Source organism: Arvicola amphibius, chromosome 9 (assembly GCF_903992535.2).
Source record: "Arvicola amphibius chromosome 9, mArvAmp1.2, whole genome shotgun sequence".
NCBI lineage: Eukaryota > Metazoa > Chordata > Mammalia > Rodentia > Cricetidae > Arvicola > Arvicola amphibius.
In genome coordinates this window covers 115,358,536-115,382,972 of record NC_052055.2, presented here as the reverse complement: position 1 = coordinate 115,382,972, position 24,437 = coordinate 115,358,536, and the positions used below count along the sequence as shown (strand labels likewise).

General features: G+C 48.5%; 1 protein-coding gene and 1 pseudogene across 5 annotated transcripts; one reads left to right on the top strand and one right to left on the bottom strand.

The window, feature by feature from the left end:
* Positions 1-4,589: 4,589 nt before the first annotated feature.
* On the bottom strand, positions 4,590-23,820 carry Ggt5 (gamma-glutamyltransferase 5). 5 transcript variants are annotated; one of them, XM_038342247.1, is made up of 12 exons: positions 22,175-23,820; positions 14,347-14,477; positions 14,031-14,126; positions 13,355-13,550; positions 12,669-12,826; positions 12,019-12,165; positions 10,482-10,618; positions 9,970-10,160; positions 9,435-9,541; positions 9,146-9,264; positions 8,916-9,026; positions 4,590-5,039 (listed from the first exon to the last, which is right to left on the bottom strand). In XM_038342247.1, exons 1-12 carry the CDS (start codon positions 22,345-22,347, stop codon positions 4,887-4,889), a joined length of 1,719 nt encoding a protein of 572 aa, XP_038198175.1. In that variant the 5' UTR covers positions 22,348-23,820; the 3' UTR covers positions 4,590-4,886. The 5 variants fall into 5 exon arrangements, 4 of the variants coding, with proteins under 4 accessions (XP_038198175.1, XP_038198176.1, XP_038198177.1 ...); XR_005286840.1 differs by having other exon boundaries at positions 5,002-5,039; positions 9,146-9,211; XM_038342248.1 differs by lacking the exon at positions 12,669-12,826 and having other exon boundaries at positions 12,019-12,161.
* Positions 5,703-5,803, top strand: LOC119824089 (annotated as a pseudogene).
* Positions 23,821-24,437: the final 617 nt, after the last annotated feature.

Below are 24,437 nucleotides of genomic sequence, written 5' to 3'. Positions count from 1 at the left end.
GAAACCTGACCGTGTAGTTGCCAGGTCTTTGGAACTGGTTTACAGGAGGGATGTGAAAGAATTTGGAGCTGTGGGCGGCCCTAGGATTCTGCTAGCATTCTGGCATGAGCTCAAGCAGATTAGAATGTCCACAGAAATACCAGCTGTAAAGTTTGTGCTCATGAGGGTAGAGGAGAAGAAAGACTCTGCCAGGAATTAGACTAGAGGGTCTTCTCATTACAGCCAAGACTCTCACCAATGTCTGCCTCTAGCCTAAAAATCTGAGTGAGACTGAATTCAAAGCAGTAGAGTTTGGAGGAGGAAATTTCAAGGCAATATAACATGGAGGCTGTGGTAGAGTTATTGCTCACTGTTCTCAGCCAGGGCAAGAGCAGGCAGAGGGACCCAGATGTGAAGAACGTGCACTTTACAAGGAAGGGGGCACGGACATTGTTGAGGTTGAAGACAAGGCTGGTGAATGCAGCAGGTATCCTTATTAAAAAGAAACTGAGAACCTCACACTGGGACAATGAAGGTGATTTGAGAACAAACTCCCACCCACTGAAGGGTCAAGATTGTAAAAATGCAAACTCATTTGTAAAGTGAGCCTTAGCAAGGTCCTGCTTGAACAAAGCCACCTACAGAAGGGTTTGGCCAGGTTTAGTCATGACGGCACTCAGAGGCCAGCACAGTTTTGGTAAATGGGAGACCACACTAAGTTTTTTTTTTTTTTTTTTTTTTTTTTTTTTTTTTTTTTGGTTTTTCGAGACAGGGTTTCCCTGTAGTTTCTAGAGCCTGTCCTGGAACTAGCTCTTGTAGACCAGGCTGGCCTCGAACTCAGAGATCTGCCTGCCTCTGCCTCCTGAGTGCTGGGATTAAAGGCGTGCGCCACCACCGCCCGGCTTTTTTTCTGTGGTTTTATTTATTTATTTATTTATTTATTTATTTATTTTGGTCACACTAAGTTTTGAGCTGGTATCAGAACTTGGCAGGGGTGTCGTGTGGTCTGAATTTTTGCAGGCAGGCAAAATTTGTTAGAGCATAGTTGCAGCTCTCACCACGGTTCCATTATCATCTGGCACCCAACGTGAATCCCAACTCCAAGCCTTCCGGTGGGCTGCCTAAAAGGCCCAAAAGGTCAGTGGCCCAGGTCTCCCACACCCACCCGCCTGGCTTGATTTTACCTACTAAGTGGTTTTTTTTAGCTTGCACACACTTCATTCCCCCCACCCACTGCTTCCCTGCCGCATGGCAACTTGTGTGGTGCTTGTGAATCTGGTTTGTGTTCCCTGCTTGTGAGCTCTGGGCAACTTGATCCAAAAAAAATTCTCTCCATGTACGGAATTGATTTAATTGCTCTGAAGCAAAGAGCAAAGCATATTTGTCAGTATTTAACCAGGCACCAGCATGTATAACCAAAGTGATGCTGGACTGTTTGTGTTGCCACCAGTGCACCTCACTGCCACGCAACTGCAACACTGACACCCGGTGGACAATAAGATTATTACACCTACAACAACATACTGAAATCTCCTAACAAAGGTAACTATTTGATTAATAAATAAATCAATAAACTTGAAATCAATAAACTTGGCATTTTATATATATATATATATATACATATATATATATATATATATATATATTTTACCATCCAGGAATTTAATAACCTTTTTTGCTTATACTATGGATGGTGTTCTGCAAGGCTTATATGGTTTTTCTGATGCACCCATTTATTAGATTATTGGGACTTAGTTTTCTTCTTCATATTATATCCTTAAGGAAATGGTTTGATAACAGAACCAAGAATCAGGCACATTTAGAAATGACACAGTCTTTACAGACTAATAATGAACAGCGAGCTGACAGGATTAATACCATCAAAAAACAAAAGTTAGCTAAAAAAAAAATTAACACCATTGAAAAGGATAACATTAATTTGACGGACAAAATTCAATCCATGTCAAAGGGCAATGAGAAATTATCTGAACGAATTCATACTATTGAATTTGACAATCAAAATCTGTTAAAAACTTATGATAGGTAAGCAGATAGAGTATCTCTCCAGGAAGGCAGTCTGCACGCTATCCAAACAATGTCCAAGGATGAGATGTTATCTTTAAAGGAAAAACTTTAGACGTTGAAATCACATGTGCAGAATGGTACCAGAGACTAGGTGCCTCAGTGAAATCACTAGAAATATACACAAGCCAAGAGATTCAGGCTTTACAAAAGACAGTAATAAAGAGATCTGAAATGATTGGGGAAATTATCAGAGTTGATGGGCATGGAGAGAAGGTAAAAGGACAGGGTTTAACATCACCAGTATGTGTCAGAGTCAGAGATGGCTCACCCAGGGTTTTAGCTTCCTACCCTGTAATCACCTCTGAAAAAATCTTCAAGTTCTAAATGTCCAAAAGAAGCCAAAGAATATAGATGGATACCTATAGGTATAAATGATCTAAAGGAAATTAAGCAAGCAGTAGTATCTTAAGACTGGCATTCACCATTTGGTAGGGAGATGGTAAAGACATGGGCTTCCAGCAGTAAGGCCACCCCACACGATTGGGTTCACTAATTTCAGCAGATCTGGAAGATGGGCTGCACCTGCTGTGGAAATGCTGGGCTACAAGAGCTAGTTTCAGGACAGGCTCCAAAGCTACAGAGAAACCCTGTCTTGAAAAACAAAACAAAAAAAACAAAAACAAAAAAAAAAAAAAAAAGAAAGAGAAAAAAATTCGTGCCTTATGCCAGGCAGTGGTGGCGCACGCCTTTAATCCCAGCACCCAGGAGGCAGAGGCAGGAGGATCTCTGTGAGTTCGAGGCCAGCCTGGTCTGCAAGAGCTAGTTCCAGGACAGGCTCCAAAGCTACAGAGAAACCCTGTCTCGAAAAACCAAAAAAAAAAAAAAAAGATACCAGCCTACTTGGGCTTGGCTTCTTATACCATTATACCATAAATGCTGACGTAAATAGCGTGCTCGCTCTTTCTTCTCTCTTCCAGCTGCTGGATTCGGTTCCTCTTCCCTGTTTGTTCAGAGGACTGTGATCTTTGAGTCTACCCCTAAATAAATAACCCTTTATTATACTCCATTCTGAGCTAGTGTTGGATTATTTTGTATCTTCTGTCATCACAGATGTAGCAGGAGATAGACCTGCACATGGAGAGACAAGATGAAGTAGCTTGAAGCATGCAGTCATAAAATCAGGAACGATCCTGTAGCTAGGCACAGAAGTGCATGCCCAGAGAGAAGCTGTGGTCAGGAGGGAGTAGAGAATTTTATGGTCTCAACTCAAGGGACGGGAGTTCATACCTTACCACAATGCCACGGTGAAGGTGAAGAAAATCTGATAATAATCAGGAACACCAAAAGATCCACCCGGGTCTCACTTAACCTTCCATGAGCTTCCAGCTCTTGACTCTACAAGCAGCTGATGCAAACACGGCTTCGTTTTATATAAAAGATGTGAGCATCCACAGACTTGAGTCTTCTTTGGGGAGGTCCTAGAACCAATCTTCTACCGATCGTGAGGAGTGACTCTTACGTCTTTAAAGAAACCCTAGCAAGTCACCTAACTCCTTCCACCATATGACAGACTATCTGAGAGGAGATGAACCCTCTCCAAACACCGAACCTGCTGGCACCTTTATCTCAGACTGCCTGGTTTTTCAGAGTTATGAGTCATCAATTTTGCTTTTAATTTTTAAACTTAGATTTATTCACTTAATTTTATGTGTGAGTGTTCTGCCTACATGTATCCTTGGTGCTTGTGGAGGTCAGAAATGACCATCAGATCCCCGGGAACTGGAATTACAGATGGTGATGAACTACCATGTAGGTGCCGGGAATTAAAACCTAGGTCCTAGCAAAAAGAGTTTTGTTTTTTTTCCAAAAGAGCTTTGTAGCTGTTGAAGCAGAGTGATGAGTTTCCTTAAGGCGCATGCACAAGTCATGCAGGTTGTTGTGCACCCTGTATTTACTAAAGCAACTCCTGCAGACACTTGGGGTGACCCAGAAATGCCTAATGCTCCCAGGAGTGTGATGCGTAGGTCCCTCTAGGGAGACCTCCACAACGGGCACCCTACTGGACAGCCTGCAGAGTTTCCCTCCCATCCGAAGCAGCACTGCTCAACCAGGGATGATATAACCCTGTCTAGAGAGTTTGTGCTGCTGTGTCTGGGGGAATATGAGGGGATGCTATTGTGCCACGGGTGTGCCATGTGGGGACAGCTCTAAGCAACAAAGGGTTACCTCATCTCACATGTCAGTACTACCAAGAATGAGCCCTAGTCATGGGAACATGCAATGTTAAGACCTTAGCGAGGACTCTCAAGTTTGCCTTCATCCGACCTTCTCCTGGAGGGGATTGGGGTCTCACGAGAGTTGAGGGCAAGTACTACAAGCCAAGCTCCTGCCTTCTCACTGGCAGGCAAAATGGGAGGCAGATACACTGCAAAGCCCCCAGACACACTGTAGCTTGAGCGGGGTAGAGGTGGGTGCCCTGCGTTCACTGCCCCATCCCTGAGCCTTGATGGAGTCTGAGGCGTATTGTATGTCACTGGGCACTGTCTGGGGGTCCCTTAACTGCTGAGAACCACCAAATCAGTCCATAGTGTAGCTCCTCTTTAATCCTGGACTGGTAGGCACACCATTTGGAATATGGACACAATGCCAGGGGAGGTTAGAAGATCCAGAGCAGGGTCACCAGAGGTGTTGGGAAGGGACCACGGACAACTCAGTCCTTCCCTCTTCAGTCATTCATCTGTCAAGCTGGTCCCTGTCCTCTTCAGGCCCAGGTTGATCTCTTAGCAAAGGCTCCAGGTCCTGGAACACTTAGACCTACAGCCTCAGCCATCTGCAACCCAAGACGCATCTAGGGTCAGAGCCTATCTCTGGGCAAAGTTGTCTTAGTATCCCGAAGCCTTTCCAGCCTTCCTCTGGTCAGATGCTGCATAGACACAGGGCCCTTCCTGGGACACAGCCTGGACAGTGTTTAGGAAAAAGAGCCGTGGGCTCTGGCTCTGGCTCTGGCCCCGGTCTTGCAGCCCCTTCTTCACCTCCTGAAAAAGAGAGAGAAGCGTTCATGGAGAGGGCAGCTCAAGCCCCCCATTACGCAAGGGAGTGGCTGGACAAAATTAGAAAAACAGACCTAAAAAGGTGGGACTTGGAAGAGGGGAGCTTGAGGACCCTGGCTAGGGAAAGACTGTGGGCAGGAACTAGTCCTAGAGCATGGAGTTTACAGCTTGGAGATCCCAGAGGGATGTGAGAGGTTACAGGGACCAGGCAAGGACGGGGCAGCTCAAAGCAACCACCCATCAAGAACAAAGTTCATTCTGTTCATGGGTCTCATTCACTGTGGACCCAGAGGACAAATCTGAGGTGATCTCAGGGCTTCTGTGGAGAAGGTTGTTTTGGAAGACTTGGGTTAAGGGGCCACAATTTTGAATCACTTCAAAGCAACACACTTTGGAGTCCACAGATACTCTGGGACCTTGAGGAGGACAAAGTACTAGATATTAGGTACCCAGGCCCACCAACCTGAGTACTGCCAAACCAAATAGGACCATAGCAGCCCAGAGATCAGAACTCAGGACCTAAGAGACCCAGATATGCAGCAGTCAAGCTCCTGGGGGTGCCTATAACTTTATGGTTTATAAGGGGGTGTCTAGGAGGACCCAACGCTGCTGATCCCGTTTGTCCAGGGTATCCATGCACTGTACTGTGCTGGCTTCAGCAGACATACACTAAATCTAACAATACAGAAAGATTAACATGGCCCTCACTCAAGGATGACTTGTAAATTCATGAAGCATTGCGTGTGTGTGTGTGTTTGTGTGTGTGTGTGTGTGTCTGTGTGTGTGAATGTGCAGATAAACATAAAGGCACACTCACTCCTGTATCAAGCCAGGTATGGTGGTACATACCTACCTGCCATCTAGCACTTAGGGTGGGGCAGGGGGTTGTCAATTTGACATCAGCCTCGGCTACATAGCAAGCCTGAGGCTGGCCTGAGCCAAATTCTGTCTTTAAAGCAAACAAACTTGTTTGTATCCAAGAAAACTAGAACCCTGGAGGAAGTAGTGGGGGGCACTCAGGACATGGGGCCCTAATTCTCGGGTGTAAGATACTAAATCTGTGAACTTGGAGGTAGAAATTAAAGAAGCGCCTCACCCTCCAGTTCTGATTTCTAAGATGCTAGGGACTTTATATCCTTGGGGTATGAACCCCCACTACAGCTGTTTATCATGTTTCAAGGGAGCAAAAATCCTAAAAATTATATTTCTTCAGCCCCACACCTCCATATGCTGTTTCAGATTAATGGGCCAAGAATTTTGTTCACAGTGACCCAATATTCTACAGATGTCCAGGTATAACAGCATCTCTGAAGTCCTTATAATCATTTGCCTCCCAGGTGACATTATGTGACTTGAGCCACTGGCAAGGCGAGATCTGTAGCCACGCCCTTAGGGTTCTTAACTTTTCCGTGTTTACTCTACAGATTGCCCAATGACCTTGACATTAAAGGCTGAGGACCTCAGTGCTAAAGCCAAAGTTATACTTTCAGTCCTCGGAGGCTCCATTTCTCAGAATTTAGTGGCCAAACTCCAAGCCCTTCCTCACCTTGGTGGTGGCTATTGCTTATGAGGGTCCTTGGAGACTTGAGGTCTCTAAGCCAGGATTGATGGGGTTCACCAGGGAAAGCCCTGCATCTGCATAACTGATATTTGAACACTCGAGGGTGCTGACAAGATTGGCTTCACAGGGCACTGGATTTTGTTATCCCAGCTCCCAGACTTTGTGTCATCTTCTGAATGCTCAAAGATTCAGAGTGCCAAGTCTTGAGAATTGATACTCGCTGGCAACAAATCTTCAGTTAAGAGTCAATGGCCAAGGCTCAAGCAGTATGAGCTTAAAAGAACATGTCTTGCTCTTGCATCCTCTAGATATTAGTTCCTTGGACCTGGTGCTCTTGAGAGAACATCTCAGGTCCCTGGAAAAACCCTGTGCAGATGCTAAAATGCCAAGAATCTGAGTCTAAGGGGCTATGCCCTGAACCTCAGGATCTGAACAAGTTCTCAACACTTCAGATGTTGCTCAACTTAAAATGGGGTGATGGGCCCCAATAAATCCACCATAATTTGAAAATATTACAAGTCAAAAATGCATTTATATATTTAACCTATCTAAGCGGACCAGACAGATGACTCAGCACTTAAGGGGCACTTGTTGCTTTTGCAGAGGACCCAGGTTTGGTTCTCAACACCTGCACGGGGCCCACGCTACAATTCCAGTTCCAGGGACTGCAGCGCCCTTCCAGACATCCATGAACACCAGCTGTGGACATGGTGCGCGTACAGACAAGCAGGCAAAACACTCATGCACATAAATCTTTTAAAAATTAAGTACGTCGGGCTGGAGAGATGGCTCAGAGGTTAAGAGCATTGCCTGTTCTTCCAAAGGTCCTGAGTTCAATTCCCAGCAACCACATGGTGGCTCACAACCATCTGTAGTGGGGTCTGGTACCCTCTTCTGGCCTGCAGGCATACACACAGACAGAATATTGTATACATAATAAATGAATATTTTAAAAAAATTAAGTACGTCTAATCTATCAAACATCATAGCCTGTCTTAAATGTGCAGAACATTTACTTTAGCCTACGATGTCATCTGAGACAAAGATTATTTTATTATAAAGTATTAAACATCTCACATGTAATTTTTTGAGCTTTGTCCTGAAGTTATATAACATAGAATGATTATATGAGTAATCACCATTAATGTATAGTGGACATTAAATGGTTTCTACTGAATGCATATAACTTTTCTTTCTCTTTCTTTTGTCTTTTGTAGTGCTGGGGGCTTGTGCATACCTTATCACTGAGCTACAACCCCAGCCCTGATTGATGGCCTTTACACCATTAGAAAACTGAAAAACCCATGAGTCAAGGAGCATCTGTTGATGCCCCTTTTTACTAATGGCCTCTTAGTCTGATGGTTTTTAGAGTTGTAAGGGGCCCTGGAGGATGGCCTTGGGACCAAGGCACAGAGCTTCGAGAACCCTGAACCACAGATAGTTGAAATGATCCTGAACACAGTTTGTGGCCTCAGAAAGCTACTGGTCATTTTAAAGATTTATTTTTTTATTTTATCTATTTTTAAAACATTTATCTACTCTCCCCCTCCGTGTGTGTGTGTGTTAAATTAAATTAAACCATTTAATTTCCACACATGCACACACATACATGCAAGAGCCAGTGGAGGTCAGAAGAGGGTGTTGAATCTCTACAGAGTTCACAGAGTGGTCATGAGCTGCCGCGTGGATGCTGAGAACCACCGAGCAAGTGTTCCTAACCACTGAGCCTGCTCTCCAGCCTCAAACTGCTAATCTTTATATGTGCTCCACATGGTGCATCCAATGAGCTTCAGAAAACTCGCAGAAAGCTAAGTTTCTGGGAGGAAGGTGGTAGCCAGTAAAGAGAGTAAAGAGATTTCAGCCACTGGTCATGCTCCAGGGTCTTAGTGGGGAAATCACATGTTTGGACATAAGGGCAGAAAGACCTCCCACGCTCCAGAACAAAATCCCACGGGAAAACTAAGCTCTTTTGTGAATAAACTCTCAACTGTGAGTTTCCCTACGTGAGAGAAGAAAGCGCCAGGAAGGAGCAGCTAACTGACCACAGTCAGAAAAGCTAGTTTCCTGGAAACGGCATACACAGAACAAGATTTTGAAGTCCTCAGCCCAGGAGACGCTCAGGCAACAGCCTACTCTCTGACTTGGATGCCATGGGACAAACCTATCATCTTCCCGTTAAATTTCTCAACTCTTCATGGCCCCTGGAGGTGGAGTATGTCTCCCTGGCACAGGAAGTTACCGAATTCTTTACAGGGGAGAACAACATGGGTTTCAGGAGGCCGGTGGGACCTCAGCCTCACCTCATTGAACTTGGGTTCATACTCCACATGGCCCTTGCTATTGACGTGTAGGATGGGGGCTGCGATGGCTTCTGTCAGGTCAAAGCCAAGCCACAGCTTATTCATGATGGTCTGGAAGAAATAAGAGGACACAGGGAAGGGACACGGGCTATCCCACTGCCACACCCCCATCCCCACCCCAGGGAGTCCGCCAGAGAGGCAACATTCTAGCCAGGAGCTCTCAGACTTACCTGGACCACAGCAGACACGATGAGTTCCCCGCCAGCCCCACCAATCACCAGCTTGGATCCCTGTGCCTTGTTGACCAAGATGGAGGGTACCATGTAAGACGGTGGGCGCTCACCTGGAACTGGGGCCAACACGCATCACCCACACCCTCTAGGGGTACCACCCACCCTTCCTTCATGCGTTGCTAAGCTAACAGTACTCAGTGATGGGGGTAACTCACCCAGGGGTTAGTTGCCCACCCACCCTTCTTTCTGTCTTCAAGGGGCACCGGGCAGGAGGCCTCGCTCTTACCAGGTGGAGGAGTGGCGGTGGAACCTGGTTCGTGCCTCCAGCAGAAGTCCAGGAGCTCGTTGTTAAGGAGGATGCCTGTCCGAGGTGAGTACACCATGGCTCCAAAGCTGCGGATGGGTAAGGTGGGGTTTGAACTTGGGGCCTTGGCTCCCAGCAACACAGGGCCGCAACCTCTGAGGATCCCTTACTACAGTGCCTTCCAGCACACCGGAGCTCAGAACCACTCACGACCTCAAAGATCCCCTTTGGCTCCCATCAGGACTTCTTTTTTTGTAAGGCCCAACCCAGGCAGGACCGGGCTCAGGGCCACCAAATAATAGCTTTTCTCGGCAAGGGACGTCCCTGTGCCAGATCTTTTTTGACAGTGGGAAAAACAAAAGGGAGATGTTGCTGCTTAGGGACTCACAAGGAGAGGTCAGAGGGTATAGACCAAACTGGGTCAACAGAGACTTTGGAGGCAAGAGCAAAGGGGGAGGGATCTACCCACCTGCCCCTGATCCCTGTCTGCCCCCGCCCCTCCCCTGGTCCCACACACGGTGTGTTGATGGTGCTGGTAGCTGCCACAGCACTGCCGTCCTCTCCCAACACGGACACATGAGAGGTGCCCATCCTGTTGCCCCTGACCCCGGTCAGGTTGTAGTGACTGAGCTGGTGGTCACCGCGGCCGTCAATCTTCTGGCGGATGTGCTGGGCTAGAGCCTCCCTGAGAAGGTTCTGGGAGGTGTTCTGGGATGAGCAGTCAGACAGCAAGTTAATGAGGAGTCAGGCAGGGTCCTCAAAGCAGAGCATAGGGTGACCCCGTTCCCCCTGGGAGGATCCTTTCTCCAGTCTGTTGTAGAAGGTACTTGAACCCATGCTAAGGCCAGATCCTACCCACTAGAGCTACCACCTCAGAGTCCCTTGCAGCCCCGGGGACCGCTGCCAGGATATCCCTGCCCAGAACTACAGAGAAATTCCTCCACCTTCCCATGCCAGTGCTGCCCCCCCACCCTGCTGTATTCTAGGAAAGGGTTGGGAGAGGACACCATCGATCCCAGGGAGCCTTACCTGTATCCCTGGGCGGCTGTAGGAGTCCCAGAGCCACCACCTCTGCCCTACTGCAAACTTGAGTGTCTCTACAAGGTGATGGTACATGTTCACTTTTCCTTCAGGCCGGGCCACCGTCTCTGCCGAGAAGTTGAACCCTGGGGAGGTAGTGGGGGTACAAGGGGGTTACCTTGTGTAGTGGGGTGAATGTTGCCCCCCCCCCCAAAAGATTTACTCATTTCTTTACCTGTCAGGATCCATGAATATTGATTTATAGAACACAAGAATTACTATCACATTATATGGCAAAATATGTTAAGGATTTTGAGAGGCAGTATTTACCCTGGATTGTGTAGATTATGTAGGTTAGCTCTAAATCTGAGGATCAAGTGTAGCTTTTTTCCCCCCGGAGATAGGGTTTCTCTGTGTAGCCCTGGCTGTCCTAAAACTCTCTGTTGACCAGGCTAGCCTCAAATCCAGGGTTCTTACTACCTCTGCCTCTTGAGTACATGGATTAAAGGCCTGTGCCACTGCACGAGGCCACGTACATTTTTTTGTTTTTGTTTTTGTTTTTTCAAGACAGGGTTTCTCTGTGTAGCTTTGGAACCTGTTCTGGAACTCGTTCTGTAGGGCTTCCTGTAGGTGAAAGACTGTGTCTTACTGTCCCTAATTTATAATTAAACTTTTTATCACAAAGTGTAGCCATAGGGAAACATGCGGCATGTCGAAGACTTTGTACCCGTCTGAACTGTTGGGCGCAGAGCCTAGGGTGATGCAGTAAAGGTGAGGAGAGCCGACAGATTCTCCCCGGAGACTCCAGACGGAGCCTGGCCTGAGTATAACCTGCTGTGTGATTTCTGGCTTCTGGAACTGTGAGGCCTCAGGCAGGCCCTGCAGGCTGTGGTTCCCTGCGCTGCGTGTCAGCCCGGAGCGTACACACCTGACATGCAGCTCACTACCCGCAGGGCCTTCTGCTCCTGTGCCCTGAGACTGAGTCACGTGTGCACTAAGGAAAAGAATGCCATTTCCTTCCACACAATTTGGGCCAGTTCCTGAGACAGAAACCAACTGTAAAACTCACCATCCTGACCACTGTCCACAGGCGTGGATAACATCCGTCTGTGAATCTAGAGTATGTCAAAAAAGACAAGGGCCATATGCTATGATGGGAGTATGTCGTGGGTGTCCCTGAGGGTCCACTGGAATTGGAACCATGACCCCCATAGTGTCTGCATTGGGAGGTGGCTGAACCTTTAAGAAGGAAGACCTAATAAGACCTAATAAGACAGTCACGGGGAGTTTGCTGTTGGGAAGTGGTCCGCATGTGACTCTGGTATCTCTTACAAGAGGCTGATATGATGGGGGCCAAGCTTGGGGAACACTCTACCATTGAGCTCAACTCCCAGTGCTAAACTTTTCTTATTAAGTAGCCACGTCCAGCCTTTTGCTATAGTGACAGAAAGCTAATGTGTTCACCAAAGTCTGCGGTGAACTGGGAGCTCAGGCTCCATGAAGGGCAGAGCCCAGGAACAGAGAGGAGACCTGATGAAGGGCTTACCTTGCAGCACATTGAGAATGAAGTTAAGAATAGCACCCCCTGCAGGCGGTGGTGGTGAGTACAGGGTGTAGTTTCCCAGGGTCATCTCCAGGGGAGCCGCCACGTCAGGCTGAAAGGCAGCCAAATCCTGAACTGTCAGCCGACTTCCTGGAGAGAGACCGTGAGCTCCAGGTGCGGATGGAGATTGCCAAAGGGCAAGAAAGAGTTGCCATGCGTCTCAGGGACACTCAAAGGAGTTGCTCTTGCCTGCAAGTGTCTCAGGGACACCCAAAGGAGTTGTTCTTGCCTGCAAGTAGTACAGTCCCAAAGGGGACGAGTGCACGGCAGTGGTATAGGGCAGACGGGTAGAGACCAGAGGAAGACAAGTGGGAAATAGGAAGAGAAAGATGGCCAACTCTGCCACCCAAGCCTGCTATTGCTCCTCTACAGGCAGATGTGCCAAACACTCTGCTGCTTGAGGTTCTTGACCACAGAGACCCCAAAGGCTAGCCATGGTTAGGCTGGACTAGATGGGCACCTGGCCTCCCCCGAATCCCAGCAGCACCCAGTAGTCCTGAGGAGCCTGGGGAAGGGTGGGACTTTCACCCCAATGCCTAGAACGTGGCTCTTTCCCTAACCGGGCTGGGCGTTGTGGCGTCAGCGTGGCTAACCTTCCTTGGCAATGTCCTCCACCAGCATGTGGCCCAGCCTCCCTGTGTATAAGGCCTCAGCACCCTCCATGGCCACAGTCTCCAGGGTGTTGGCCAGGGCAGGCCATGGAAATGGGTCCTGAGATCTCAAGGTTTCTGTCCCATTGAAGAAGAGCTGTCTGAAGCAGGGGGAGGGGAGGAGGAGGAGGAGGTAACCTCAGACTGATGCCAGATCCCAGTAGACACTCACATTCCTCTGGGCTCTAGAGAAATCTTCAGGATTCTTCTGGGGGGAACAGCGGGGGCCCCAGCACAGAACCACTAGGGATTGGTTCTCTGGAAACAGCTGGAGCTGGAATCACCACCCTCACTCCTGGCCTTGGAAACTTTCTGGTATATCTGTGTCACCCAGAGTCACTTTGTCACCTACTGGGAGGATCTATCACTGAGCTGGCAGAGGGGTGAGTTGAAGATTGTCTGCCACTCCCAAAGAGAAGCAGAAGGAAGGCAGAGCAGAAGGGATAAGCCACCCTTAGTCTAAGTTTGGTTCTGATCTGAGGAAAGCCTTGGGTACCCTGGCTATTAGGGCCTTGGCACCTCAGGTTCGACCCTCTGGCTGAGGAATGACGAGATACAGCTGTCTGGTGGCTGTGCTCAGGTAGGATGTGGATTTGAGAGCTACGCTACAGGCTACAGTGCTCACTCACCTCAGGGATGACGAATACAAGAAGGGCCGCAGGAAGTTGTGGCTGAGGTACTGGCTGAGGACAGAGGGCACACGGAAACCCTCTCGGAGCATAGAGATGGTAGGTTGGAAAAGTTGGGCCCAAGGCAGGCGGCCGTGTCGGCGGTGGGCCTCAGCATAGCCACGGAGCTCCCCAGGAACCCCAATCCACTGGGCACCTGGGTAATACGCATCCGACCTTAGCCTGGTGCAACCCCTTCACCCCAAATTGCTTGCCCATCTTCTGAAACCCATGCTTAACCATACCATTCTCTGCATAGACTGTTTGTGGCTCCCCACTACCTTCCATATAAAGTCTATTAAGAATACTACCACCAGGCACCAGGCTACCCGCTGGAGCCTACTCTGCCTTCAAATAAACTGGACCCAGGATCCCTGTCCCACCAGCCCAGACCCATTGAGCATCCCAAGACTGGTCTTCCCCTCAGAATACCCATTTCTTCAGAGTCTCTCCCAAAAGAAGACCTCTAACCCACCACAGGAGATCAGGGGTTCCACAGGTTCCTCATGTCCAGAGGCCATCCCCAATGTCAGAGTATCACGGCCTGAGTCATACAGACCTTTGGCGGGGGAGTGTTCTGGACAGGCCCATACTGGTGTCAGTTAGGCTGTCTAAAGAACCCTTCCAAAGGCCTTACCTGTGCCCAGTGGCTGGGCCTTTTTGCACTGGTCTAGCAGGCCCCAGACATGGCTGGCTGGCACTGTCTCCCGAGCATTGATGACTTCCACCTTCCCTGGAGTTGAGGCGAGTGAGAGATGGCTCCAACCTGGTTTCTATCTCTGTGTTAACCCTTAAAACACCACCTACCACCAGGGCTCCACACTACAGAGGCAAAGCAAGGGCGAAGAGTACCAAGAGTACCAAGGAAAAAGCATGCAAGAAAGCCCAAGAAATGAGTGGCCCGTGATTAAAGATAAGTCTGTCTCCCCAGGGCGAATCACACAAGGGCCCACCTGTTGTCGCATTGTAGATGGTGAAGATGACCCCTCCTCCCAGACCCATGCTCTGTGGGTTAACGACACCAGTACAGATCAAGGCAGCGATGGCAGCGTCCGTGGGTGAGCCCTGTTGCTGGAGGATGGCTCTAGGCGACATGACACAGAATCAGTGATCTGGCATCCCTACCCCATCTCTTCCCGGGCTCACGTGACTGGTGCTTAATCGGAAACCGTGACAGGTTGATGGTGTATCTGCTGGCCCCCAAACCCCAAGTTAGATGAGAAAACACACTGCTCCCTCAAATCCAGCTACTCCTTGGTCCATCCTCATACCCAAAAGATTGCGAAGCAGGAAGACATTTGCACTTCCCTGTACCATATATAAGGTTGTTCTCAGTTTTCAAATGATTCTGCTGCCATCATCCACTGGAGCATCCCAACTACTCTCTGACCTCCACAGGTTCACTATGGTACATGTGCCAACACAAGTGCACATGAATGTATACACACATATACACTCACACACTTACACACACATTTAAACATACACAAACACACATTTGTATTTACTGTGGTGATTTGAACAAGAATGGCCCCCATAGGCTCATATGTTTGAATGGTTAGTCACCAGGGAGTAGAATTGTCTGAAAGGATCATCAATACTAAGAAGGATATTTGCATAAATATGTAGAATAAGATGGTCGGAGTATATCTAGGGAATTCTCAGAAAATTTTGAAAATCTCATAATCACAAGACGAAATTTATTTAACAATTTTTTTTAAAAAAAACTCAAGTCAGCAATTGGAACAATAACTTTTAAAATCAAGCACTTTCACACAATATAATACAAACACTCTAACTTGACTCCTATGTCTGAGGAATGCCGATAAAGAGAAAGAGTAAACACCTTTAAAAGCATTGTGTTTCTATAAGAGCAGAAGATATAGCACATATCGTAAAACACGGCAACTCACAGCACACAATAGCCAGAATGTAGGCTGCCGAGGTGTCTTTGGCAGCATTCACCTGTGCTTTATGGCAAGCTGGTGCACACAGTGCGAAGTATGCACGCTGCGTGTTCAGAAACAGGGATGCATGTGTGCAACACCAGTGAACCAGGAATACCTTTGATTTAGGATTTAATTTTAAAATAATTTTTGATAATTTATTCAGAAATCTTTGTCATTTGGGGGATCCTACACTGAGTTTCCCACCCCATATGGGGTCACAACTGAAGAAGCTGGGCCCTGCAACATCAATATAAAATCTAAAACCCTTAAAACCCAAATGAGGTGTTGGGACGTTTGCCTATCAAACCAGTACTCAGAGGCTGGAGCAGGATCGCTATGATTTCAAGATAGGTTGCGTAGTGAGTACCAGGCCAGCCAGGGCTACATAAAAATAAACAAACAAAAACCATTCAAACAAGTAACAACTAAGAACAGAATAAGGCATGGTGGTGTGTTCCTTTAATGGCTGTACTTGGAACCGGGCCATTAAAGATGCCACACGCCTTTAGTCCCAGCGCTCGGGAGGCAGGGGCAGGTGGATCTCTGTGAGTCTGAGTCCCATCTGGTCTACAGAGTGAGTTCCAGGACAGTCAGAACTACACAGAGAAACCTGGTCTCAGAAGAAAAAAATCAGCCCTTGGAAGTCCTAGATGAGCTGGTGTGCTCGATGTTTGAGAGACTCTGTCTCAAAACATAGGGTAGAGAATGACAAAGGAAGATACTCATGTCAACCTCAGCCTCCACATGCATCTGCAGACATGCACACACAAATACAAGAGCACACATGTAGCGTGCACACACACATTCACACCTCTGCCGTGACTTGGCACATAGGGTGAAGAGTGGGAATATGACCTTTGACTTCTTATTCCAAAATAAAAATGAAAAAAGGATGGAAGAAAGGAAACCTTAAAATCTAATAATATATTAAGCTAATAACTATTAGAAAAATAAATGTACATTTAAATTTTTTCTTTCACATGATGCTCTGTTACATAAGGACATTTTCTTTTTTTTAAAGATTTATTTATTTATTATGTACTCAGTGTTCTTCCTACATGTATGACAGAAGAGGACATCAGATCTCATAGCTATAGATAGAAGCCTCCATGTGGTTACTTGGAATTGAACTCAGGACCTCTGGAAGAGCAGCCAGTGCTCTTAACCTCTGAACCACCTCTCCAGCCCCACATAAGGACATTTTCATGTTTAGTTGTATGTAATTTGTGAGTCAACAGCAAACAAACCAAACCAACCACACAAACAAACAAACTGGTGTAGTAGGAAGTAGAATGGCCACCATAGGTTCATATGATTGAATACTTTGTCCCCAGATGGTGGAACTATTTAGGAAGGATTAGGAGGCATGGCCTTGTTGGAGTGGGTATGACACTGGGGGCTAGGCTCTGAGATTTCAAAAAAATTCAGCCTGATTCAGTTTGTGAATCAGAATGCGAGCTCTCAAACGCTGCTCCAGCACCACACCTGCCTGCCAGATGCTATGCAAGATTGTGATGGACTTCTACCCTTCTGAAGCTGTGAGCCCCCAGATAAACTCTTCCTCCTTTAACTTGCATTGACCGTGGTGTTTCATGACAGCAAAGAAAAATAACTAATACATCTAGTCTGCTAGAACATTGAACATCAAATTAATTATTAGCATTAATATTGTTGTTGAAGCAATTCTGAAATTTAGGCAAGCAAATAATGAGCTTATTGTATATTTCTATATCCATGACAATGCATGTGTGTGCATGTGTGTGTGCATGTGTTTGTGTGCATGCATGTGTGCATGTGTGTGTACACGTGTGTGCGTGTCTGTATGCATGTATGTGTGCATGTGCGTGCATGCGTGTGTGTGTGTGTGTGCGTGTGTGTGTGTGTGTGTGTGTGTGTGTGTTAGAGACAACTAGGGAAGAACCCTATTGTGGATTTGAACTGGAGCTACCAGGAAGCACATGGTTCCCAGACATGACTTCTCTAGTCTCTGAATGGAAGCAGCAGCTTTCAGCTCTTATTTCCAGAGCACCATCTGCAAACCAGGCACAGAGACTCACAGCTGTAATTCCAGTGCTCAAGAGGCAGAGGCTAGAGAATAACACAAATTCAAAAGCTGTCTGGTCTATTTAGTGTATTCTAGGCCAACCAGGATATAAAATAACTGAAATACATATGCATAATCCCTACATGCATACCATCTTGATTAGCTTTTGACTTCAGGTCTGGTCAATGGAATATGCAAATTGATCTTTAGATGTCCTGAGTTAGTAGACAGGAATGTTCTCCAAGACTGATCAGTGTGGGACCCCCCCATGTATGAAATGCTTAGTTCCCAACTTGGCAGTCTTGGGTGATGGTAGAATAATTTTGATGTGTCTTAATTACTATTCTATCGATGAGAGGAGACACTATGACCAAGGCAACTCTTATTTTAAAAAAAAGAAGCAGGTAATTGGGGGTTTGCTTACAATTTTAGAGAATTAGTCCATGATCACCATAGCAGGAAGTAGATGGACATAATGCAGGGACAGGGACAGACAGTAGGTGGGAGCTTTACATCCTGATCCGCAAGCAGAGAGAGAGAGAGAGAGAGAGAGAGAGAGAGAGAGAGGAGAGAGAGGAGAGAGAAGGCATGGGCTTTTGAAACCCCAAAGTCCCACCCCTAGTGATTCACCTCCTCCAACAAGGCCACACCCCCTAATCCTTCACAAACATTCTACTATCTGGTGACTAAGCATTCAAACACATGAACCTAGGGGGGCTATTCTCATTCAAGCCACCACAAGATATGTAGCCTCATGGGAGATGTTCTAGGGACTGAGAACATACCTTGATGCCCCCTCCCCAGCTCTCCATTTTTTTGTCTTAGCCACGAGATGAACAGTTTTGCCATGTGCTGCTCCAAAATAATGGGGACAACAGGCAATGGGCAAACCTCCCGACAGCAGGCCAAATACATTTCATTTTACAAGTGACTATCTGAGGTATTTGTTATGACAATGGAAACCTGACTAACACACATGTGAAAGAACTTAGCTATGGGCTGGAGAGGTCGTTCTATAGTTGAGAGCATTAGCTGTTTTTGCACGGGGCCCAGGTTTGACTTCCAGTACCCGTATGGTGGCTCATGGCCACCTGTGGTTTCAGTTTCAGGGGATTCAGTGTCTCCATCCTCTGAAGGCACCAGGCACACATGTGATACACAGACATACATGCAGCAAGAAATAATACACATAAAAATAAAATAAATAAATCTAAAAAGTAGAAAATATATAGTTTCTGTCTTAAAGGAACACCGACTGGTCATATTGTGATAATTTGAGCATTGAAAAAAGAAGGGGTTTATGCTAGGAATACAAATACTCACTGCGTTTTAAAGGGAGAGAAATGAGATAGAAAATACATATAGAGCTGCAGAGATGGCTCAGCAGTTAAGAGCACTGGCTGCTCTTCCAGAGGCCCTGAGTTCAATTCCCAGCAACCACATGGTGGCTCACAACCATCTGTAAGGAGATCTGACGCCCTCTTCTGGCCTGCAGGCATACGTGCAGGCAGAACACTGTGTGCATAATAAATAAATCTCAAAAAGAAGGAGAAGATCTAATGTACAAGCTAATCTTTAAAAAATGGCAGAAAGAGAGTAGCGGAAGCGCCCCATGCTGTCAGGCTCACAACTGTAATCCTGGGGCTGACTAAGCCAAGGGGATTGTCCTGATCAACACAGAAAGGGGAGAGGAGAAAAAGAGAGAGAGGGTGGGGATGACAGAGACAGAGACAGAGAGACAGACAGAACAGAAACTTCAGATAAACAGTTATCATACCCAACCATCTAACAAAGTTATAGATCTATTTACATCTCCTTCCCCAACAGCAGGACCCTGTCCCTCTTGGTTACCATTGTGTCCCCAGGCCATGACAGATTAGAGGTGTTCCCCACGTGTTATTTTTCCATTCTGGAAATGGAACCAAGCGTCTCACGCGTGTTAGGTAAAGCCGTGCCGCTGAGCCAGGCATTCGCCCCTCACATATCTGATATATGACAAACAAAAACATTAGATGTCGCAGGTAAGAGAAGGGCCTATGACTTGCCCATATGTATCTCTAGCCCCTAAGCACAGCATGAGCCAGGAGCCTGGGACCATAGTAGTCCTGTTCCAGTAGGATTATATTCCTGCTAGCCAGCTGCAAGAGGCAGGTAACTCAGTTTCCAGAGCCTGGCTCTCCTCAGCTGAGAAATGTGATCGCTTTTGTCAGCAGGATAATGATCCATATTGAATGCACTTGTCTCCAAAGAACCAGCAGGCTGTTGTCACCACTACTTCCGTGACATGCTCACTCAGACGTGTGTGTGTGTGTGTGTGTGTGTGCGTGTGTGGCGCGCTCACATGGGCATTTGCATACATGCGTCATCATGAGCCCAAGCGGTCAGAGAAGGTTGTCACTTCCCGGTGAGGTGGCCAGGAATACAGAGAACATGAAAGTTATAGAACAAGTTTCAGGTCGGGAGGACATAAGGGTAGAAACTAAAGCCAAGGCCCTGGAAGGGAGGGACCCAGATAGGAGCCACGCGTTAATCTTCCCTTAGGTCCTGGGATGTTGGCTATGTCTGGATCAACCCAGGCAGATGACACTATACAGAGCTACTGAAGAAACATGTCTATTGTATGTGTGTGTGTGTGAGGGGGTGAACTCACCTGCATGCTCACAGCCATCCTATGAGGGAGTTACCAGCATAAATGTCACAGAAGGGAAACTGAGGCGCACATGATGCTATAGCTTGGTCCGTGTTACTGTTCTCCTCTGAGCCAAGGATGCAACAACCCTCAGACACCAGGTGCACATGAAACAACAGGCCACACTCCAGATGGGAACCCTCCAGAAACTTGCTCCTCAGAACCCCAAGGGAGCCCTACCTTCTGTAATTTTGGTAAATAAAGCTGAGGTCATTGTGTGCCCAGAGCTGGACAGATTGAGGTCAAAGTGGATGAGCAGGGGACTTGAGGAAGACAGCCCCTTCCACAGCCCTCCTATCCAGGCGGGAGCAGCAGCAGCAAGAGTCAGGGGAAAACCCCAGGCCCACTGAGATGGCCTGCCATGACACTGGCCAGGTTCTTCCCCTGGACAGACCTCCTAAATCAAATGGAAAGCTCTTGGCCAGGGGTCAGAGCAGCTGGGGCGCCTTCCTAAGGCCTGGCCTGGCTGTGGTCCCTGAACTCTTGTTCACAGTAAGTAGCTGGGGCCGGAGGCTCCCTCCCACTCCTAGGCTCTTAAAACAAGAACAGGAAGCAGAGAGAGTTGTTTGACAAAACACTGGAGGGGAACCCACATCCGCTTTTCACCAGAGAGGGCTTGAGAAGGAGTTTTGGGTGCAAGAGAGTACAGGCCCCACGCTCCAAGCACCAACCGCAGTCCGGCCCTCATGGACCAGGCACTCCTCAGAGAGACTTAGAAGCACCTCCTGGTTCACGGGGGCTGCCCGTCTGGCTGGTTCTCTGTAGGGCCTGAGTATGTGTGTGTGCACACACTTTAACCTCATTTACATCTTTGCATTTTGGGAGGATTAAGCAGACAGTGCATCTCACAGCACAAAGAAACAGTTGATCCTGCCTCCCTTTGAACAGCATGTGGCGCAGAAAGGACGGCCTCTACTGATCCGAAAGGCTAGTCCCAGCTACTGCCAAGTTCAATGGAGCCATGAAGGAGGAGACAGAAAGTCTGGGAACTCAGAGGACCAGGTCAGCAGGCTTGGGGGCTACTATGAGCAAGGGAGGCAAGAAAGAAGGGCTAGACAGGTAGATTAAGGGAGGAAGGAAGGAAGGGTGGTTGGATTCAAGAACAGCAAAAGAAAGCATGCTAGGCTGGTGTTTTGGACCAAGACCACCATTCTCCCTGCTGCAGGCCCTAGCCCTGGGTGTATAAAGCACTTGGACCCCCACAGTGGGCTACCAGGCTAATATGATGGGAAGAAGGCCCAGATGGCTGGAAGGAAGGAGAGGCTTGCCTAGGTTTCTGGGGGCCCAGTGGGTAGGGGACCAGAGGTGGCTTCCTGCCACAGTCTGCTCCTGTGGCAGCATGGTGGGTAACAGGAGCTTCCATGGGCTGGGTTTCCTGGAAAAAGGTCAGGAAACACCCATTATGGCTTCTGTCATGCTCTCCTAGTCCGCCAACCGTCATCAGTGACTCCATTCCCGGAGACCAGAGTCTACCACAGAGAGGTCCTGATAGATGTGGCACTGGTCATGTATGTGTGTGTACATGCATGTGTGCAGTGAGTGTGTGTACACACATGTGTGCATGAGTGCATGTGTATATGCATGTATGTATGCATATGTCCATGAGAGTGTTGTGTGTGTACATGTGTGCACAAGCGTGTGTATGTGCATATATATATATGTGTGTGTTTTTTCTGAAAGACTTGGAGAGGTAGCCCGGCCCTGGGAAGCATTGTGTATGGCAGGTAGGGCAGGACCTCTATATGGAACCCTGTAGCCTGTTGCCCAGGCTCCTGAAAAAGTTTTAGCCTTGCCCAGGACAGGCAGGGACAAGGTAGTAGGCCTCATTTAGTTTACCTTTCTAACCAGCACTGTCTAGGTGGTCTTCTTGAGCAACAGAGTCACACTGTCTTTGCAACGCTGTCCCGAGTCCCCACCTTCCCCATGGACACACCTGCACTGCTCCACGCAAGGGCCCTGGGGTTGCTGTCAGAAGCCAAACACACAAGGCCCTTACCTCACAGCCAGCGTGGCACTCACGGGTCCCCTACCACAGTCACACAGTCTCCAGGAGCAGCCAGCTGCTCAGGGCCACAAGCTCACACCCAGCTCTTACTCACCGTCCAATATCTGAGCAGATCTTGGAGTCAGCAGCGACGGCAGCATGTGCAAAGGCCCCAGGGCCACAAGAGGCACGGTGGTGAGAGAGGGCCACAGCCAACACAACGATGGCCAGACTCAGACCCAGACCTAGCAGGACCAGGCAGACTGTGGCCCTGTGACTCCAGGCCATGGCTCAGAGGTTCAGGAAGAGAGAGGGTGGCAGGTGGACACACAGGGCCGTGGACAGAGAAATAGACGGACCGGCAGATGAACGGGAAAGAAACTCTATGGGTAAACTCAAGCAACCAGACAGATGGAAAAAAAAAACCAATGGGTACAGAGATAGAGATAAATTATCACACAGGCCAGACAGCTGGCTAGAAAAGATAACAGATAGGCTTACAGATAGGTGGGCAGGCAGGTTTACAGAGGAAGCCAGTCAGTTGACCTGATGGGTTTATGGAGAAACAAACAGACAGACAGACAGACAGACAGACACACACACACACAGTGGCCAGGCCGCTACCTTCCTCCAGTACTTGCTACAGAGGCAGATCTGGCCACAGGTCTGAACTTCCAGTTTTTAGCTCCTACAGCCTGGCCCTGGAGGCAGGCCAGCCATCTACAGGGAGTTTTCTTCTTGAAGAGAAGGGCCAGCTGCTGCGGTTAACTCTTTCACCACCAGTGACGCCCACGGCCTTTCCTGCCGGCACCACAGTCCCTGGGGGCTCCTCATCCCACTCCCATTGGAATGTGGCACTTGCTACATCCAGAACTGCACCCAGAACTCGTGGAGACTCTCAGCCCTTCTCTGGCTCCCAACCGCTCAGAGTCAGGGTGTCTCCTGCAGGGTGGAACTGCTTTCCCCAGCCCCATAGCCCCAGCTGTTTCCCCTACACATCAGCTCAATCTAGGCACGCACATGGTACAGGGAAGGGGCTGAAAGTAAACCAAGGCTCCCACTCGGGACAATTTACCACCGCCTGGCACAGCCTCATCCATACATAGGCGTGTAAGAGGGGGAAGGAGGTGAGCAGACGGGCCACATGTCTAGCCCCTGTCACCAAGTGTCATTGCGTCATTCACCCTAGGACATGGTGACCCAGAAATGCAACGTTAGACTTCTCGGGGGTGAGTCTGTCCTGCCCAGGTACCCTCACTTCTGCAGCTGGGAGCCCTGATGGCTGCTAGCCTGCCTCCCTGGGTACAGTGGTACTCAGGACTGGGTCTGTGCTGGTGAGCATCCTCCTGCTGGGGTTCTGGCTTGGGTTCTGTCTTTCCGTGCCCTCAGGATGTTCAAGTAGGAGCAGCTGGAGGAGAGAGGCCCCAGCGAGGTGCTGCTCTCTTGAGCAGACTTAACAGGCTCACAGGGCAGAAGCGCTCAGGGCTGGACTTTCAGAATTTCAGTATCTGCCATCTTTCCCCTGAGCACGGCTCTCTCGCATCTTCATACCCCCTGCTTGGTACCACCCAAAAATGAGGGCCAGAGAGAGAATGTCTACATCTCCACAGGGCCTCCCATCCAGAGGCCCTGCTCAGTGTGGGCCAGCGACACCATTTCCTGTAAGCCTGTTCCCACATCTGCCTAGAGGGAGAGGCTAGCATCTGTGGGAATCTTCCCTATCCCAACTGTCCCCCCAACTGTCCTCCCCTCCCCCCGCATGGTCATTGCTCACCAGGAGCCAGAGCACATTCCTGAGTGTGGGCCAGGCCACCCACTGGTCACGGTCCTCAAAGCTCTCGAGACAAAGCAATGAGGGACAAGCAGACTCGAGGGTAACTTATCTCCCCCAGCCCCACCCCGTCCTGGTCAGGCATAGGCCAGAGCGAAGAGGCAGAATTCTCCAAGGACTGGTATCATACTGAACTTGGGGAGGGGGAAGCCTGTTCTGGTGGCTCTTAAGGTCTCTACTCCAGAAGCGACTGGGAACCGACAATGGAATGGAAAAGCCACTCACGTCCCCAAACCACAGAGAAGCTCTGGGCTAAACCCCAGGGGTCTGGGAGAGTAAGGTACTCCTCAGGCACCCTGGGGGCATGGACCTCTCTAGCCAGTCCCATGGGGCATGGAACACTGTGACACGCAACACCTCAACGTGCTGGCCTAAGAAGCCTGCCTTCTCCCCTGCAAACATGGATGGAGGAGTGACTGCCACCCCTTCTGGCCCAGCTTCTGTCTTCCCCGGGGAACCCCAGAAACAGAGACTCCTGGTGCCCAGACATGGAGCATAACTACAGGTACAAACTCCTGCTTTCCTGTGGGCAGGGTGGAAGCTCCCG

What these genes read in the sequence shown, in the direction of transcription:
- Ggt5 (XM_038342247.1), bottom strand. Translation starts at nt 22,347, where the DNA reads ATGGCCTGGAGTCACAGGGCCACAGTCTGCCTGGTCCTGCTAGGTCTG. An exon ending in ATCTGCTCAGATATTGGACG is followed by an intron (nt 14,478 to 22,174) that starts GTGAGTAAGAGC and finishes CATGTCGCCTAG; the next exon opens with AGCCATCCTCCAGCAACAGG. An exon ending in TTGTATTCGTCATCCCTGAG is followed by an intron (nt 12,827 to 13,354) that starts GTGAGTGAGCAC and finishes CCCCTGCTTCAG; the next exon opens with ACAGCTCTTCTTCAATGGGA.